We start from the raw sequence: 18,162 nt of genomic DNA on the forward strand, positions 1-18,162 counted from the left end.
GGAGAACCTTATACACAGAGACAGATACACTGTGGCACAATCGAATGTAATGAACTTCTCTACTAGCAGCAATGCAATGATCCAGGACAATTCTGAGGGACTTATGAGAAAAAACACTATCCACATTCAGAGAAAGAACTGTGGGATCAGAAACAGAAAAGAAAAACAACTGCTTGATCACAAGAGTCCATGGGGATATGACTGGGAATATAGACTAAACAATCACCCTAGTGCAGATATCAATAATATGGAAATAGGTCTTGATCAATGACACATGTAAAACCCAGTAGAATTGAGTGTTGGCTATGGGAGGGGCTTGGGAGAAGAGGAGGAAAAGAACATGAACCATGGAACCATGGGAAATTTTTCTTAATTAAATACATTTTTTTGAAATGTTGGTTAAGGAAAAGAGGGAGGGGAAGAAATGAAAGGCAGAGGGAGAGAATGATAATATAGAAAAACTTAGGGCATAATAGGAATAAGAAAGGTATTTTGTTTATTTTATTTCATTAATTTGTTTATTAGGATAAGGGAAATCAGAGCCTATTTGTAATTAAAGAATGGAGAGGGAAGAGATGAAAGATGGAATGATTGGAAGAACTACATAGAGAAGTTCTCTGAGGAGACAAAAGACACAAGTAGACAGGTTGATTTTTGGAGAGGAGGAAAAGGAGGGGCAGAAACAATTAGAACAACATACAAGGAAATTTTGAGATATGGAGAAAGAGGGAGACTAAAAGATCTCTTCCCTACTGGTTTCCATTTTTTTGGCAAGAGAAATCAGCTATGGCAAATATAAAATTACAGGAGTTGAATTGGGAGTCTTGAAGAAAGTGGAAAAGTTTTGGAACATCCTTTGTGGGGAATGCCATGGAGAGTCTACTAAGAATAAATAAAAGGACCACTGCTTAACAGTAAAAGCATGTCCAAGTTAGGTAACATGAAATTATAATATAGAGTACTGTCTATTCTTATGACTCTCTAGAAAAATGGTAGAGAAGAGAAAGCAGATAGTTGAGTTTATCCGGGATGATCCTGGTCAGAAGTATTGGAAGAACAATGGAACAAAGCAATCTAGGTTATTATTCGATGAATCACTGAAATGGCTGACTATTGGGTACAGATTAATTATGGTTATTGGCCTACTTGCCATATCTCCCCTACTAGATTCTAAGTTTACTAAAGTGCAGAGACTTCATTTTGCTAGCCTTTATATCCCTTCTTCTGCTTGTCCTCAACATAATGTCTTGCACATACAAGTATTCAATAAAAAGTTGCTAATTAAAGAATATGACCTATTCACTTTAAATTCTGTCCTGCATAAAAACTCTCCCTCTTACATAATGCCAAATGTAGTTATCTTAGGGAAACTATTTCCCAAAGAGATCTTCAGTTAGAATGATTCTGTTATTGTAAACTAATAAACTTCAGGACTACCTACAAAATAGGTGATTTGAAAAAAAAAAAACTCGTGCAAGTTGTTGGAGAAAATTAAATATTCTCTCAGAAAAGAGGGGGGAAATCCTAATTTTTAAATAATAGATTACATATCTCTTATCTGCCTGAACAGTGATATACATGACAAATGTTTTATTGCATCATTGTTCAACATAAAAAAGCTTTTTTCCCCGATTCAACATAGAATTAGGAATACATTTCTCAAGTTCTCAACTCAATTCTCAAGAATCCTGGCTGGAATTAGCTGTATGCGTTCATGCAAAAGATGTGTGGAATTTAATTGATGTTTCACCAGTAAAAAGAATCCAAATATTTTTATAGCACTCCAAACTATCCAGAAAGTGGTATTTCTTAATCCAAAGTATCAATCCAAATATTTAGACTTCTTTTTGGATGAGGAATTCTTATTGTTGAGTAGCCAACATCTGACTGTGTTCTGAACTAGAATACAAGAGGAAGAATATTTTAGACACAATGTTTCCAACATTTTTTTAAAATCCAGTCAGTATTGGTGAGTCCATAAGCCTGAGGTTCTACTGCCACCTAAGGATAAAAAATAAAACTACTACTAAAGTAATCTTAGAAAAATACCAGGAAGTTTCAGCAGGATTAAAAAATAAAACATTACAGCTTTTTCCCTAGACTAAACACATGACCAAAGTTAATTTTAGTCTGATTAATGCTTGCTATTCCACTTTTCACAGTCAAATCTAATTTCTCATTTAACATTCCTGATTAATGGAGGGCATTAAAAGCTTGTTTTAAAATTCTTACATTTAAAGGGGTCAATATAATCACTGCCTTTTCAAAAATCTGCTTTATTTGTCAAAAAAGAAAATGTGAGAAGCATAATAGCTTTTACACTACCATTTTATAAAATGTGTTATACAAAATCTTCTTCATGAGTTAATTGAACATGAAGTAAAAACAAAGAATTAAATGCTAAAATATGTCCTAGCTTTTTCACATGAGACAAAATATCTCTCCAGAAATTCCACAAAAGAAATCTGATCCAGTGTCTATATACAATGAACAATAGGTAAATACCACTCTTTGAAAAAGAAAGTTGATACCAAAAGGCAGTAGTGTCCTCATTCTGTAAACTTGAACCAAGTCCCTTTTAGGTCTCTGTTTTCATTGTCCAGACTTCTCTCCAAAATTTTCTGGGTTGTACAAAGAAACTAGAACCTTTCTTTTTTGTTGAAGATTTGAATTTTAAAATCTGTCTGCCATACAGTAATGAAGCTATAGATTTGGGGATTATCAACTCCCTATCCTATCCTTCAGGGACTTCAACAATAGGGTTCCAATTTCTCTTTCCAGCCTTATCTCACATTACAACCTTTCAGAGACCCTACATTCCAATCAGATTGATTCACAGTTTTCTGAATTCATACTTTTTGCCACTTTTGTGCTTTTGTTAACACTCACTCTCACACCTGTAATATATTCCTTTCCCACCCAACTCCACCTGCTGAAATCCTCCCTTGATTGCCCAACGTAAGTGCCCCTTCTTCATTAAATCTTCTCTAATCATCTAAGCCAAGAAAGATTTTCCTCCTCATTTTCACAACACTTTCTTTAGAACTTCTCTTACAGCAAGTATCTATCTCTTACTCTACTAGAAATCCCGCATAGCATTTTGTAACTCAATAGCTTGAAACTGCACTTAGACTTTTGGGACACCCTGTATAAAGTTCCAATTTATTATAATTGTATTCTAGCTCTGCTACTTACTATCTGCATGAGTATAAGCCAGTCATCTAAACTAAATCTTTCTCCTCGAGTGTAAAAGATGAGGATTAAACTAGATGAACTTCCAATTTCTTTTCAGCTCTAAATCCAAACCTATAAACCCATTATAGCCTCCCCTACTAGATCATCTGGGCAACTAGGTGGTAGGACAGTTAGTAGTGCCAGGCCCAGAGGCAAGAAGACTTTCTTCCTGAGTTCAAATCAGACCTCTGACACCTAGCTGTGCAATCCTGGGCAAGTCATAGCTAATCCTATTTGTATCAATTTCCTCATCTATAAAATGAACAGAAGGAAAGAAATGGAAAATCACTCCAGTATCTTTACCAAGAAAACCCTAAATGAAGATTTGGGCACAACTGAAAACAACTGAGCACTAGGTTATAAATTTCCTGAAAGCAAAAACTATAGCTCTCCTTTTCGACATTTTATTTAACTAAATTTCTTTTCTTAACTGAAAACCACTTATTTTATCCACATTGGGAGGAAAAACTGTAGGAGCAGAAACATGGAAGAAAAACAATTGCTTGATTACATGGGTCGAGGGGGATATGATTGGGCATGTAGACTCTGGGTGAACATCCTAGTGCAAACAATAACAACATAGAAATAGGTTCTGATCAAGGACACAATGGCCAGTGGAATTGCGTGTCAGCTATAGGAAGGGCAGGGAGCGAGGGAAAGAATATGATTCGTGCAACCAAGGAATAATGTTATAAATTGACTAAATAAAATTTTCAAAAAAAGAAAAAAGAAAAGCACTTATTTTGTCTCCTTCACATTTCCTCCCCCTGCTGAGGAAGAAGGGACGAAAACCCTCATAACAAATAAGCATGTCTAAGCAAAACAAATTCTGACATTGGTCATGTCCAAAAATGCATGTCTCATTTGCATACTGACTTACTACCTCTCTCTGTCAGGAGGAGGGTAGCCTCCATTATCATGGCTCTAAACTCATAGTTAGTGCCTGCGATGACAAGAGATCTTCAGTCTTTCAAAAACATTCCATTTTACAATGTTGTTCTTACTATCTATCAGTTCATAAGAGTCTTCCCAGGTTATTCTGAAACCACTTCTTTCATCCTTCTTGGGTGCATTCATATACATCATTTGTTCATTCATCCCCCAAGTAAGTACCTGTTACTTTCCAGTTTCTTGCCATCACAACAAGAGCTTTAATAATTCTTATCTAGTCATCTTTAAACCTCAGTACCTGACATGAATAAGAGACCAACAAACATTTCCTGAATCTCTTTAAAGTTTGTGGCACACCTTACATATGGTGTGGGGGAGGAAGAGACATTGATATTTCATTCAGTTGATTTTTGCCCCGGTCCAGTGGAGGAAATTATAGATTATAAAGGACAGGCAACAACAACACTAAAATATCAAAGTCTTAATGGTACCCATACTTTATGACCCTTTATGAAAGAGGGAAGACATTTTTCAATCAAAACTTAATATAACTGGAGAAAACTGCTAGCCATTGATTTGCTGAAGGATGGGCCACACCTCTAGTGATCCTTTAAAAAGACCCACTCTCTCATAGCTGCGCTCTTTGTGGGGGCAAAAAATTGGAAAATGAGGGGATGCCCTTCAATTGAGGAATGGCTGAACACATTGTGGTATATGTTGGGGATGGAATATTGTGCTCAAAGGAATAATAAAGTGGAGGAATTCCATGGGAACTGGAACAACCTCCAGGAAGTGATGCAGAGCGAGAGGAGCAGAACCAGGAAAACATTGTACACAGAGACTGACACACTGTGGTACAATCGAATGTAATGGACTTCTCCATTAGTGAAAATGCAGTGATCCTGAACAACTTGGAGGAATCTACAAGAAAAAACATTATCCACATTCAAAGGAAAAACTGTGGGAGTAGAAACACAGAAGAAAAACAACTGCTTGAATACATGGGTCGAGGGGGTATGGTTGGGGATATAGACTCCAAATGAACATCCTAATGCAAACACCAACATGGAAATAGGTTCTGATCAAGGACACGTGTCCTTGTGTCCCAGTGGAATTGCTGTGGGCAGGGTGGGGGGAGAGGAAGGAGGGAAATAACGTGATTATGGTAACCAAGGAATAATGTTCTAAATTGACTAAATAAATTAATTCCAAAAAAAAAAGAAAGAAAACAAGGAATTGATAGAAAGCAAAATAATAAATAAATAAAAATAAAAAGACCCACTCTCCAGAGAATCAAATGAGGCAAGAGAAAGCTTGGAGAACTGTGAGCCCTCTCAATACTGAAGAAAATTGGCTCCAGTCATTAGGAGTTGAGTTATGAGGAATAACAGGCCTCAAGGAGTCCAACTAACTAATCTACCCAGTAGAGCTATCATGGCCAAAGGAGTAACATGAGGACATTATAGAATTATGGCATTCATTTCACAATGGTCCTTTGAATAAGTGATATTTTATTCAGGATAAAGTTTTAGTAATTAATAAACATTTGAGAAATCACAGAGTATCTGTAATCAACTGATCTACAAAAGCACTTTACTTGTTGAATGAAAATACTATTTGTGTCTATTAACATTAAAGGATAGATTAGTAGATTTTCTAAGGGAAAAGAACAAAGAATTCTCAGTTCTTGATTTTTTTAACCAATCTGTTTTAAACACAATTCTCATCTTATATTCTCTTCAATGGCTTAAGCAATTAATAGCAAAATCATAGCATTTTCATCAGTATTGGAGCCAAGGAATTTCTTTTCAAAGTCTATTTGAAAATATCACATTCACATTGTTTAGGGTAAATATGTTTGGAGTTTTCTGTTCAACACAGTTCTTCATAAAATAGGATTTTAATATACAATATATTCTGGTCCTGGTAATATAAACTGACAACAAACATGCTTTCATCATGCTTAAAATTCAACTTACAAAGGTAAAATATGAATGGCTAGGCTGACTTTTACTGATCCATAAATGAGTTTACTTCCAAAATAAATATTTTCCTTCTTCATGGTGTTGCTTTATAAATGTTCATAGGCACTAAATAAATGTGAACAATTAATATTATTATTGCTCAGCAAGTTGGTGAGTGGAGGAACCTATGCTTTTAATAATAAAATTCCATTTATGAAATGCCAAAATCTCAACACCAGGTGGCAGTGATGAATAAATATTCATGAAGTTTGAGAAAAATTAGAGTGGCTTTATAATATTGTCTTTTCATCAATGTGTCTTCCCATACCTCAAAATATTTTAAATTTAAGCATATGTTTAAGATTGAAAGAATTCATTTGGGGCAAATAAAAAGAAGTAATTGTTAAAAATAGTCAAATGGATTTATGTTCTCTTCAATATGGATATACTTTCTAATAATATCAATCAAAATCCATTCCCATATGCCCACACATCCAATAGGACTCTTATCCACATTCTCATATAAGCCTGACAGAGAGAGTTAATTCAACATGTTGGAGGCTGCCTTGCTTCCAATTAACACCAAGGGAATACTAGTGTAATATGTGAATTGGCCAATAGTTATTCTTCTCTCTTGCCCTATTTCTAGCCTATTTTTATTTTCAAATATATTTCCTTGATGGCATTTTTTTATGTAGCTTCTACTTCATAAAGAGATATAAGATTTTTCTGTAAGATGTTGAAGACTGCTCAGGCCCACCATGTAACTCTTAATGGTCCTTTGGGTCACTTTTTTTTCACCTTAAGCCATAATACATCACCTTTTATTTCAAGAAGAAAATTCTTTAAAATAATTCTGCAATTTCCCAAACACAATCCATTTCATTTTCCTTCTTTCCCATTTCAATTCTGAGCCAAATTCATTGTCTATTTTTCAGTTCTTCTCCAAGATACAAGTAATGAACAAGCTCTATAGATTATCATTTGAAATTATACCATAGTTTGGACAATAAGCATTCTTTATCTTCTGGGTTTTTTCTTTGTGGATAGTTAGATCAAACTCACTTCAAAGATGGCTCTGGTGTTTGATGTGATCAAAACACTGTCATATACTTTCATCCTGAAACAGGAATAATTACAGAATAGGAATTTTTCTTTGACTTGGACTTCACCAGAAATTGTCCATGACAGTGATGAAGACCTTTGGTGATCAGATGGCAGAACAAGGTTATCTCTGCTGTTACTTCTTTCAGGGAATCTTGTCTAATTTTGACATAAATCTGGACTTTATTGAACAGTCTCTAAGAAATCACTTTTTTCAATTAACCAAATTTTTTTTTATAGATACCAAAAAAATAGGCACAATGAAATTTTCTTAATCTTATATGCTCTACATCATCTAGGCAGTTATATAAAATGGAATATCATTTGTATTGTTGCTGTTGTTGTTGATTTTAAGTTTAATTAATTAATTAATTAAAACTATTTTCCCATGGTTACATGAGTCATGTTCTTTCTCTCCCCTCCTCCCACCCCCTTCCTGTAACCAATGCGTACGGAATATCATTTGTGAAAATCCTCATGACCCCGTCTAATAAAATTATCAAGGATACCATTGATATATTTATAGATTGTCCTCTTAAATTTTTATGAAGAGGGAAAAGTACAGCAAATATATAGTTCAGTCCTTTTACTCCTCCCTTAACTGACTCCCTATCTCTCTCCCCAAAGAGGTTATCATAAACTTCATCTTCTTTCCTCAATCATCCACAAGCATTTATTAAGTGTTCACTATATTTGAGGCAGTGTGCTAAGTACTGGAGGTACAAGACAAAAATGAAACAGTCCCTGCCCTCCAGGAGAGTATGTTCCTCAAACTTCTCTTACCTTTCTTTTCTCTTCATCCCTCTTGATTTCCCTATAGTATTTGATGGGTGTCCCCTATTGCTGGATACTCTCTCTTTTCTGGGTTTTCATGATACTATTCTCTATGGGGTCTCCTCCTACCTGTCTGCCTATCCTCAATCTCCTTTGCAATAGCTCAACCATAATCATGCTCTTACTTGAATGTGCCCACAAGAATTTATCCTGGGCTCGGTTCTTGTTGCCAAGGGATTAAAATTGAGAAACTTGGTTGCTACTAAATCACGGTAAAAGAAATCCTAATAATGTCATTGTTGCTATCTGGTTCCAGAGCAGCAGAGTCACTAAATTGGAAACAATAGTTGCAATGTGACAAAAAAAAAAAGTTTACTGACCAGCACCATTCAATAATACAGCCTTAACCATATCTCCTTGAACTACTTCATATCTTGTCAACAAAAGCAGTTTGCAACAAGGGCATGTAGGTGTGCACCTAGTATTAAAATTGCTTTGTCTTAAGATAGAGCATGAGGATTTTTAAAATACATTGCAAAGAAGATTACTTATTTCAGAGTAATGATATTCTTCCTGAAATGGCTACTAGTTTGACATTTTTTTTAAATTAAATAACCAAAACCCACCAACTTTGAAGCCGCAGAGGTAACGTCTTCATTATTGCATTTGACAAAATCCAACTTGTGGTATTTCGTGCATATAAACAGTATAGTTTATATTTACTAAAATATTTCTACTGATGCAGCTCTTAAGGGGAGGGGTGGGGGGAATTCTTTACCTGTTTTATTTGCCTGATTTTAAGATGTCTGAGAAACAAAACTTCCTTTGTTCTCCTAGGCTGAAACAGAACAACTTTCACAGGGTTTTGGCATTTCCTTTCCTTTCTAAACATGCTTATTAGCAAATTGCAACAGTTACTACTACAGTTTGGTAAATTGTTATGTTAACAATTATGACATCTGCAATGTTTTATAAAGCAACTAATTTAATTTAAAAAAAAAAGAATTTATCCTGGATCCTCTTCTCTTCTATATTCTCTCACTTAGTGACTTCATCAGCTCCTGTGAGTTTAATTATCACATCTATGCAAATGTCTCATAAATCTTTCTACCCAATCTATCTTTCTGATGAACTTTAGTCACACATTACTGTATGCCTATTAAACATTTCAACCTGGATGTCCAAGAGTCATATCAAACTCAGCATCTCCAAAATAGAACTCACCTTTCCTCTCAAAACTCTTCCATTTTCCAAACTTTTTCTAATTCTGTTGAAGGGATCACCATTCTTCCAAGTCTCTCAGGATTGTAACCTCACTGTTACCTTCGACACCTCTTATGTACTCCTCAATGCCAAATTTTGCCATTTCTACATCTAACAAGTCTCTCATATTCATTCCCCTTCCCATGCCTTATAAAATCATTACCTTAAATCAGACCCTCATCCTTTCTTACCTAGATTTTTGCAATTGCCTCATAATTCTCCCTTTCTCAAATCTCTCTTCACTACAATCTATCCTCCACATAGCTGCCAAAATTATCATTCTCCTACAGTCAACTCCACTGGCTCTCTATTGCCTCTAGGATGAAATACAAACTGTGCTGGACATTTAAAACCCTTTACAACTTAGCTCTAACCCATATTTCCAGTCTCATTGCACATTACTCCCCTCCTCATACTCTCCGATTCAGCCAAACTGATCTTTCTATTTTTAATATACTATGTCATCCTCCATCTAAGTACCTTTGCACTGGCCATTTCCAGTGTTTGAAAAGCACTTCTTTATCACATTCACTTCAATGAATCCCTCATTTTTTTAAAGGCTTCATTTAGTACCACCTTTTATATAAAGTCTTTCTGGACCTCCCTACTAGGGATCCTAATCTCAAATATGGTCTTTCTGCTCTAACTATCTTGTATTTATTTTGTCTTCATTCTATATATTTTAATGTACATATACATGTAGATTCATATGATAGAACATAGTTGCTTTAAGGGTAAGAACTATTTCATTCTTTTAATTCTCATTTTATTCTTTGTATCTCTAGCCCCTAGAACAAAGTCTTACACAGAGTATGTACTTAATAAAGGTTTTTTCATGAATTGACTGATAACTGATTAAGCAATGACTCCTACATCAATAAAGAATAATTGCCTGCCAATTAAAATATGAACAATTTCATTTTTTGTAATTATGCAGTGCTTGCCATATCTAGTACCTTCTGATATTTTTCTCTCAAAAAAAAAAAATTCATGTTGTGCAGGCATGAAGTTCTTTTCTTTGGCTTCTCTTATTCCTTACTCTTTATTTTTTTTTAACCCTTACCTTCCATCTTGGAGTCAATACTGTGTATTGGCTCCAAGGCAGAAGAGTGGTAAGGGCTAGGCAATGGGGGTCAAGTGACTTGCCCAGGGTCACACAGCCAGGAAGTGGCTGAGGTTAAATTTGAACCTAGGACCTCCCATCTCTAGGCCTGGTTCTCAATCCACTGAGCTACCCAGCTGCCCCTTATTCCTTACTCTTGACCATATTTATCAACATTTTTTATGTCCTTTCTTCTCTTTTGCATTAAAATCACCAACTATCAATGGATTTGTTGATTTAATTTGGAGGCTCATTTCATGATCTTCAGATAATTTCTCTGCCTCTTTTTTTTCTCTGCAATTGATGTTGGCACATAAGCCATATTCTAATGTTGTTATCCTAAATCAATCCTCTTTTACTACCAATGTCTGAGGAAAAAGCTGTTGATAATCATTGCCTCTGCTTCCTCACATCTCACTTCTCAATCTCTTACAATAATGCTTCTGAACCCACTTCATTAAACCTCTGTTCCCTCCTCGCTGCTTACTCTCTTGCTTCAATATATCTCTTTCATAGCGATTTAGTCACCCCAGTACCTGCTATTGCCATAGAGGTACCAGGGGCCGAGGCTTCACTCTTTCATAGCAACGTACTCGCCCCCAGTGCCTTCTATTGAGATAAGAGGTACCAGGAGTAAGACTCCACTTTTCCTAGTGACGTTGTCACCCCCAAAGCAGACTCTCTTGTCTAAGAGTATCAAGGGGTTGATATTCCCCACCTATTCTCTTCTTCCTCCTATCCCCTTGGAGTTCACATTACTCCCCATGTGTTTCTACTTCTGTCTTTGAGTCATTTTTATTCTCCCATTTCCTTAGCCCCCTCTTTCCACCTCAGGTTATTCCCACAGATAGATGTTATAGGACTCACGTGGGGGGTCGCTATACCTCCCATCTGGGTCTCAATAATCACAATACAAGAAATCAAGTGGTTTGTTAAAAGTTAATGTATCACTTTTCCAATTATCTCTCTTTGAACATGTGTGTTAGGTAATGCAATCTGCATGCCAAGAAAATGGATATAAAAATAAAAACCAAGCCTGGGAATGGCGAAGCAGCTCTCAGATGCAAAGCAGTCCCATGGCCATAATGATTAAGCTGTCTTCTGTTTGTTATTTTTGTTGACTGATCATTCTCCACCTGTCAGGAACCCTGGAGTCATGAGTGAGACTGGGCCCTAACTGAGGCACTTTTTCTCAGTCTTTATTTTCTTAACCATTGTAAATTATTTGATACTTTCTAAGATACTCTCTCCTCTATGGTTTTTCATGACACTACTTTGTCTCCATTCTTATCTCACCTGTATGACCCATTCAGTCTTATTTCCATTGCAGGATTATCATTCATGTTTATCCCTCTAAGGGCAGGCATATTCAAAGAGTCTGTCTCAGACTCTGCTTTGCTCTCAACAGTCTCTCTCTAGGTAATGTCATCAATTCCCATGACTTTAGTTATCATCTCTATGTAGAGATGATACATATACACATATGTATGTGTTTATGTGTGTGTATGTCCATGCTCCTCCTCTCTCTCTTGCACTCTAGTCCTATATCACCAACTTCCTGAAGGATTTCTCCTTCTTAGTGTCTCATAAGGATCTGAAACTTGAGATATAGAAAATAAAATTAATTATCTTTCATATGAAATCTGTCTTCTAAAATCTCTATTACTATCAAGGACATCATCATCCTTCAGCTACCCAGGTTCCCAACCTCAGGTCGTCTTTACTTTCCCATCCCATATTCAATTGGTCACCAAGGCTTCCTAATTGTGCCTCCACCACACCTCTCACACCCAAAGCATTCTCTATACTTATACTACCACCACTCTAGTTTAAGTCCTCATTACCATTGCCTGTCCAATTTTTTTTTAAACCCTTACCTTCCATCTTGGAGTCAATACTGTGTATTGGCTCCAAGGCAGAAGAGTGGTAAGGGCTAGGCAATGAGGGTTAAGTGACTTGCCCAGGATCACACAGCTGGGAAGTGTCTGAGGTCAAATTTGAACCTAGGACCTCCCATCTCTAGGCCTGACTCTCAATCCACTGAGCCACCCAGCTTCCCCCGATTGCCTATTCTATTACAGTAGCTTCCCAACTGATCTTTATGCCACCAGTTTTTCTTCTCTCCAATCCATTCTCCACATAGCTACCAAACTGATTCTTAAAGTCCACATTGCCATTCTATTAAGCACCAGTGGTTCTCTACTGCCTCTAAAATAAAATTGCAGACTGTCCTGTTTGGCATTTAAAGCCATCACATTCTGGATTCACCTAGCTTTTTATATTTACTTCATACTACTCTCTTCCTCAGTCTTTGTGTTACAGCCAAACTGACCTTGCCATTTGCCCAGTCTAAACCCCATTCTTGGAATGTTTGCCCTCCTCACCAACTACCTCTTGGAATCCCTAGCTCCCTTTAGCACTCACCTTCAATGCTAAATACCGGCATAAAACTTTTCCTACAGTCCCCAGTTTATAGTCCCATCACCCTAGAATTTACTCTGAATTTAATTTGATCTATCTTATATTTGCTTTTCTGGAAATACCATCCAAGGCAGAAGAGCAGTAAGGGTTAAGCAATGGGAGCTAAGTGATTTGCCCAGGGTCACACAATTAGGAAGTGTCTGAGGCTGAATTTAAACCAGAACCTCTCATCTCTAGGCCTGGTTCTCAATCCAATGAGCTATGCAGCTGCCCCCAAGAATACTTATTTTAATAAGTTGGAACTAATATTATATAGTACATCTGAAATAGTATTGCAATGAGGTTCTATTCTGAACCAATTGACTTTGTTCCCATTGTATAGTAGCAAGCTAAAACAATACCTCAGACAAAGTCTGTTTATATTTACCTCGGGCAAATCTTTGGGGCAGCTTTGATAAATTAGCACTTCTAATATCTATTATATTACTATATTATATTATTGTTATAGAACAATAACTGAGTTCACTACCTTCTACTGTTAGGTTATTAGTAGTATTTTCAAATAAGTGAAGGACTTCATTCATCCTTTAAAACAGATTATATATAATCTTTGACCTAGCAATATCACTACTTGTCTATATCCCAAAGAGATCAGAGATAAGGGAAAAAAGACCACCCTCTGCCAAAATATTTTTGGTGGCTCTTTTTGTAGTGGCAAAGAATTGGAAACTGAGAGGTTGTCCATCACTTGAGGAATGGATGATCAAGTTGTGGTATATGATTGTAATGGAATACTATTGCACCAAAAGAAACAATGAATAGGACAAGTTAAATAGGACAAGTTAAAAAAAAATCTAGAGAGACTTAAATGAACTAATACAAACTGAGCTTACAGAGCAATGAATACAATTACAGAAATATTATGCAATGATCAATGGTGAAGGACTAAACTATTCTCAGCAAAGTAAGTTTCCAAGATATCAACAAGGGATTCAAGATGAAAATGTTAACCACAGCCAAATAAGAAACTATTGGAGTCTAAGTGAAGATAAAAGCATGCCAGCTTACACTTTATTTCCTTCATAAGATTTTTTTTCATATATGTGATATGTCTTCTATCATAACAGGAGCAATATGAAAATATGTAATGCATGAAAGTACTGGTATAACCTATATCAGACTATTTACAATCCTCAGGGAAGGTAGGAAGGAGAAAATCTGAATGCTAAAATGTCAGGAAACAATTGTCAAAAATTGTTTCTTTAGTGTACCTGTCAGATCTATGGGAAAGGAAGGAATTTAAGACCAAGCAAGAGATAGAGAACATTACAAGATGTAAAATGACCAATTTTGATTACATTAAATTAAAAAGGTTTTGCACAAACACAACTAATATAATCAAAATTAGAAGGGAAGTAACAAATTGGAAAAATCTTTATAACAAAAACATCCAACAAAGATCTAATTACTCAAATTTATAAGGAGCTAAATCAATTGTACAAAAAAAGCAAGTAATTCTCCAATTGATAAATGGGCAAGGGACATGAATAGGCAATTTTCAAATAAAGAAATCAAAACTATCAATAAGCACTTGAAAAAAGTGTTCTAAATCTCTTATAATTAGAGAAATGCAAATTAAAACAACTCTGAGGTGCCACCTTACACCTAGCAGATTGGCTAACATGACAGCAATGGAAAATAATAAATGTTGGAGGGGATGTGGCAAAATTGGGACATTAAAGCATTGCTGATGGAGTTGTGAATTGATCCAACCATTCTGTATGGCAATTTGGACTATGCTCAAAGGGCTTTAAAAGATTGTCTACCTTTTGATCCAACCATAGCACTGATGGGTTTGTACCCCAAAGAGATAATAAGGAAAAAGATCTGTACAAAAATATTTATAACTGAGCTCTTTGTGGTGGCAAAAAAAAAAATCAGAAAATGAGGGGATGTCCTTTGATTGGGGAATGGCTAAACAAACTGTGGTATCTGTTGGTAATGGAATACTATTGTGCCCAAAGGAATAATGAATTGGAGGAATTCCATGTGAACTGGAATGGCCTCCAGGAATGATGCAGAGTAAAAGTAGCAGAACCAGGAGAACATTCTACACAGAGACTGATACACCATAGCACAATTAAATGTAATGGACTTCTCTACTAGTGGTAATGCAATAATCCAGGACAATTCTGAGGGACTTATGAGAAAGCATGCTATCTACATCCAGAGAAAGAACTGTGGGAGCAGAAATGCAGAAGAAAAACAGATTTTGAGCAATAAGATATGTACAAGCCAATGTAATTGCTTGTCAGCTCCAGGAGGGAGGAGGGAAGAGGAGAGGGAAAGAACATGAATCATATAACCATGGAAAAATATTCTAAAAATAAATTCATTAAATAAGGTGAAAAAAAAGAAAAGAAAAAAACTGTTTCTATGTGTACTTGAAAAAATAAAGGGAAAATATAAATACCATATTCATATAGTGACAGTTTCTAAGAAATTAAAGCCATTTCGTGGGCATTATTTAATGGTTTTTGTTTTTTGTAGCAGAGAAGATGAGGTTCCTTTCCTTCACTATGAGATATTTAATGGAAACAACTTTCTAATTTTCATCATATTTTATAACACAACTGTAGGTTGAATGACTACTTTTACTCTTTTTTTCTTCTGGATTTCAACAATGTCAACCTCTTTTGGTGAGTTCTGCTCATCACAATTGACTAAAAATTTATTGATAATAAGGAAAAAGACTTGTACAAAAATATTCATAGCTGTGCTCTTTGTGGCGGCAAAAAAATGGAAAATGGGGATGCCCTTCAATTGGGGAATGGCCAAATAAATTGTGGTATCTGTTGGTGATGGAATACTATTGTGCTCAAAGGAATAATGAACTGGAGGAATTCCACAGGGACTGGAACAACCTCCAGGAATTGATGCAGAGTGAAAGGAGCAGAATCATGTAACCATGGGAAAATATTCTAAATTAACTAATTAAATAAATTTTTTTCAATTCAAAAAATAAAAATATATCCTACCAAAGAAATGTTACCCGTTTTACTCTCTCAATAATTTATCATTTTGCGCTTTATTTTACTATTCTTGTTTATAGGAAATAACAGCATTGTATTCTATTAATACCATCAGTTGCAAACATACTATTAGGCAGTTTGGTTTCTCTATTTTATGGGAAGCCAAAAAAGGATTAAGGATGTCTAGTGGTCAGTATCAATAGGTGTATCTCAAGGCTCTGACTTGGGTCCTCTACTCTTCTCCATCTATACTATTTTGTTAAATGATTTCATCAGTTCGCTAAATTCAATTATCATCTCTATGCTGATGATTCTTGGATCTATTTATCTAGCCCAAACTTCTTTCCTATCTTCCAGGGTTGCATCTCTTGTTGTCTATTAGACCTTTCTAACTGGATGTCCCAGAGACCTCTTACACTCAACATCTCTGAAAATCATCTTGTTATCTTCCCTTCCTCTCCAATACCAAATTCTCCCCTCTTCTTAACTTCCCTATGACTATGGGAGATATCACCATAATTCTAGTCAACTTGGGCTCATAACTTTATAAATATCATCCTCAACTTTTCACTCTCTCTCTGCCTTAATATCCAAATGGCTGTCAAGTCCTTTCATATATACCTCTGTGGTATCTTCTCATAGGCACCTCCTTTCCTCTGACACTGTGACCACTTTGGTGTAGGCCATCAGTCACTTCATGCCTGGGTTGTTGAAATAGCTTGCTGATTAGTCTCCTGGCCTCAAGTATCTCTACCATTCAGCTGTCAAATTGACCTTCCCAAAGGATAGGTCTTACCATGTCAGCCCCCTACTGAATAAATTCTAGTAGCTCCCTTTCAGCTCCAGGATCAAATATAAAACACTCTGCTTGGTATTCAAAGCCTTTTGGCCTTTCCAACCTTTCAAGTCTTCTCACATTTTACTCACTCCTAATAAACTTTGTCATTCACTGACATTGACTTCCTTGTTATACCTTAAACAAGATTATTTCCAGACATCAATAAAAACTTATTTAAAACAAACAAAAAAAAAAGCCTAGACTTCAATTCTGACTCCGACAGAAGCTACATGACTTTAAGCAAGTCCCTATACCTCTGTGAACCTCAGTTTCTCTAATTGCAAAAATGGGAATAAAAATAACCTGTATACTTAATTTCCCTATTCCACTACTACATATACACTTATGCCACCTATTCACTGCGTTAAAGTACAATTTAAATACAAATTATTTTTTACTTGTTCTCCTCCCAAAAATGAAGGCCTGATTATCAAAGGCTGGTACAGGGCAAAAGTCAAGGAACCTAGCTGACCCCAAGTCATTTCCCAGAAACCAAGAAAAATCAAAGCCAAGATAAGGGAACTATAGAATATCAAATTTACCAAGTCAAAAGACAAATATGGGAGGGTAGACTCAATAAGCAGGTCAGTATCTAGAACAGATAATGAGGTTGGACTAGAATCTAATCACTAAGTGATCTCTAAAAACCCTTCCTATTTGAGCAACTTTGATTCTAGGAGCCAGAAAACAAAAGCTGCTGAGTAGAAATGATTGAAACAGATGGATATTCTTATCAACTTCTAGAATTCTTGTTCTCTTGTCCCTGTTGCTACTTAAAAGGGCTCAATTTAAACAGAGCCTAACATAGATCAGATAAGAAAAAATTCATCAAGAACTGTAAAAATTAAATTATGTCTCTAATAATAAAATTATTATATTTTATGAGGTTTATTAAACCAATGTTTTGGTTTTTGTAAATGTGCCCAGCAAAACACTGGTTTTGCTGTTTCTCTCTCTTCCTTTGCAATGATGCAACAAGTATGGTGGTAAGGTGGGGATGGCTAAAATGGCTAACCAGCCATGGGCATGTGGTTTTTATTTTGTATCTTCTTTATTCTTTGATTTCTAATGATCCTTAATAAACTTATAAAATATAATAATTTTATTAATAGAGATATAATTTCATTTTTACAGTTTTTGGCGACCACAAAGGGACTTCTGGGGGATGAAGTCCAAAGGCTCAAAATCTCCATTTATACAGGACAGACCTAGAAAGAGTTATTACAATGTAAGGGAAATCAGTAGTTTTTCAGAAGGTATTATCCCTCATCAATTAAGCTGGATATCATAGAAGAAAATTTTACTTTATATTCTTGTCTTTGACCAAGGTTGAATTTGGAATGAATGGACCAATGGTCTAACCCAATCTAGAATTTACTTGCTTATGCCTCACTCATTTTATTCGTATTCTGAGAAAGATCTCCACTGGCAGCATGTTACAATCAGAAAGACCTGGAGATCAAGACCCTACTTCAGATACTTACATGTATATCCCCAGTAAAGTCCCATAACCTCTCATTGTAGTTCTGTTTCTTCACC

At 35.8% G+C, this 18,162-nt stretch overlaps 1 protein-coding gene across 4 annotated transcripts in view; it reads right to left on the reverse strand.

Annotated features, from left to right (window-relative positions):
• COMMD1 (copper metabolism domain containing 1) overlaps nucleotides 1–18,162 on the reverse strand; it is a 250,628-nt gene that overhangs the window by 223,552 nt on the left and 8,914 nt on the right. The window contains exon 2 of one of the 4 annotated variants that reach the window (XM_007476778.3): nucleotides 18,108–18,161. The exons of 2 other annotated variants lie outside the window; for them this stretch is intronic. In XM_007476778.3, coding sequence (XP_007476840.2) covers nucleotides 18,108–18,161 — 54 coding nt within the window. Of the gene's footprint in view, nucleotides 1–7,976; nucleotides 8,000–18,107; nucleotide 18,162 lie in introns of those variants that run through there. One more of the 4 variants, XM_056813950.1, reaches the window with a different exon arrangement.

The sequence above is a fragment of the Monodelphis domestica genome, chromosome 1 (assembly GCF_027887165.1).
Source record: "Monodelphis domestica isolate mMonDom1 chromosome 1, mMonDom1.pri, whole genome shotgun sequence".
In the NCBI taxonomy this organism is placed as follows: Eukaryota; Metazoa; Chordata; class Mammalia; order Didelphimorphia; family Didelphidae; genus Monodelphis; species Monodelphis domestica.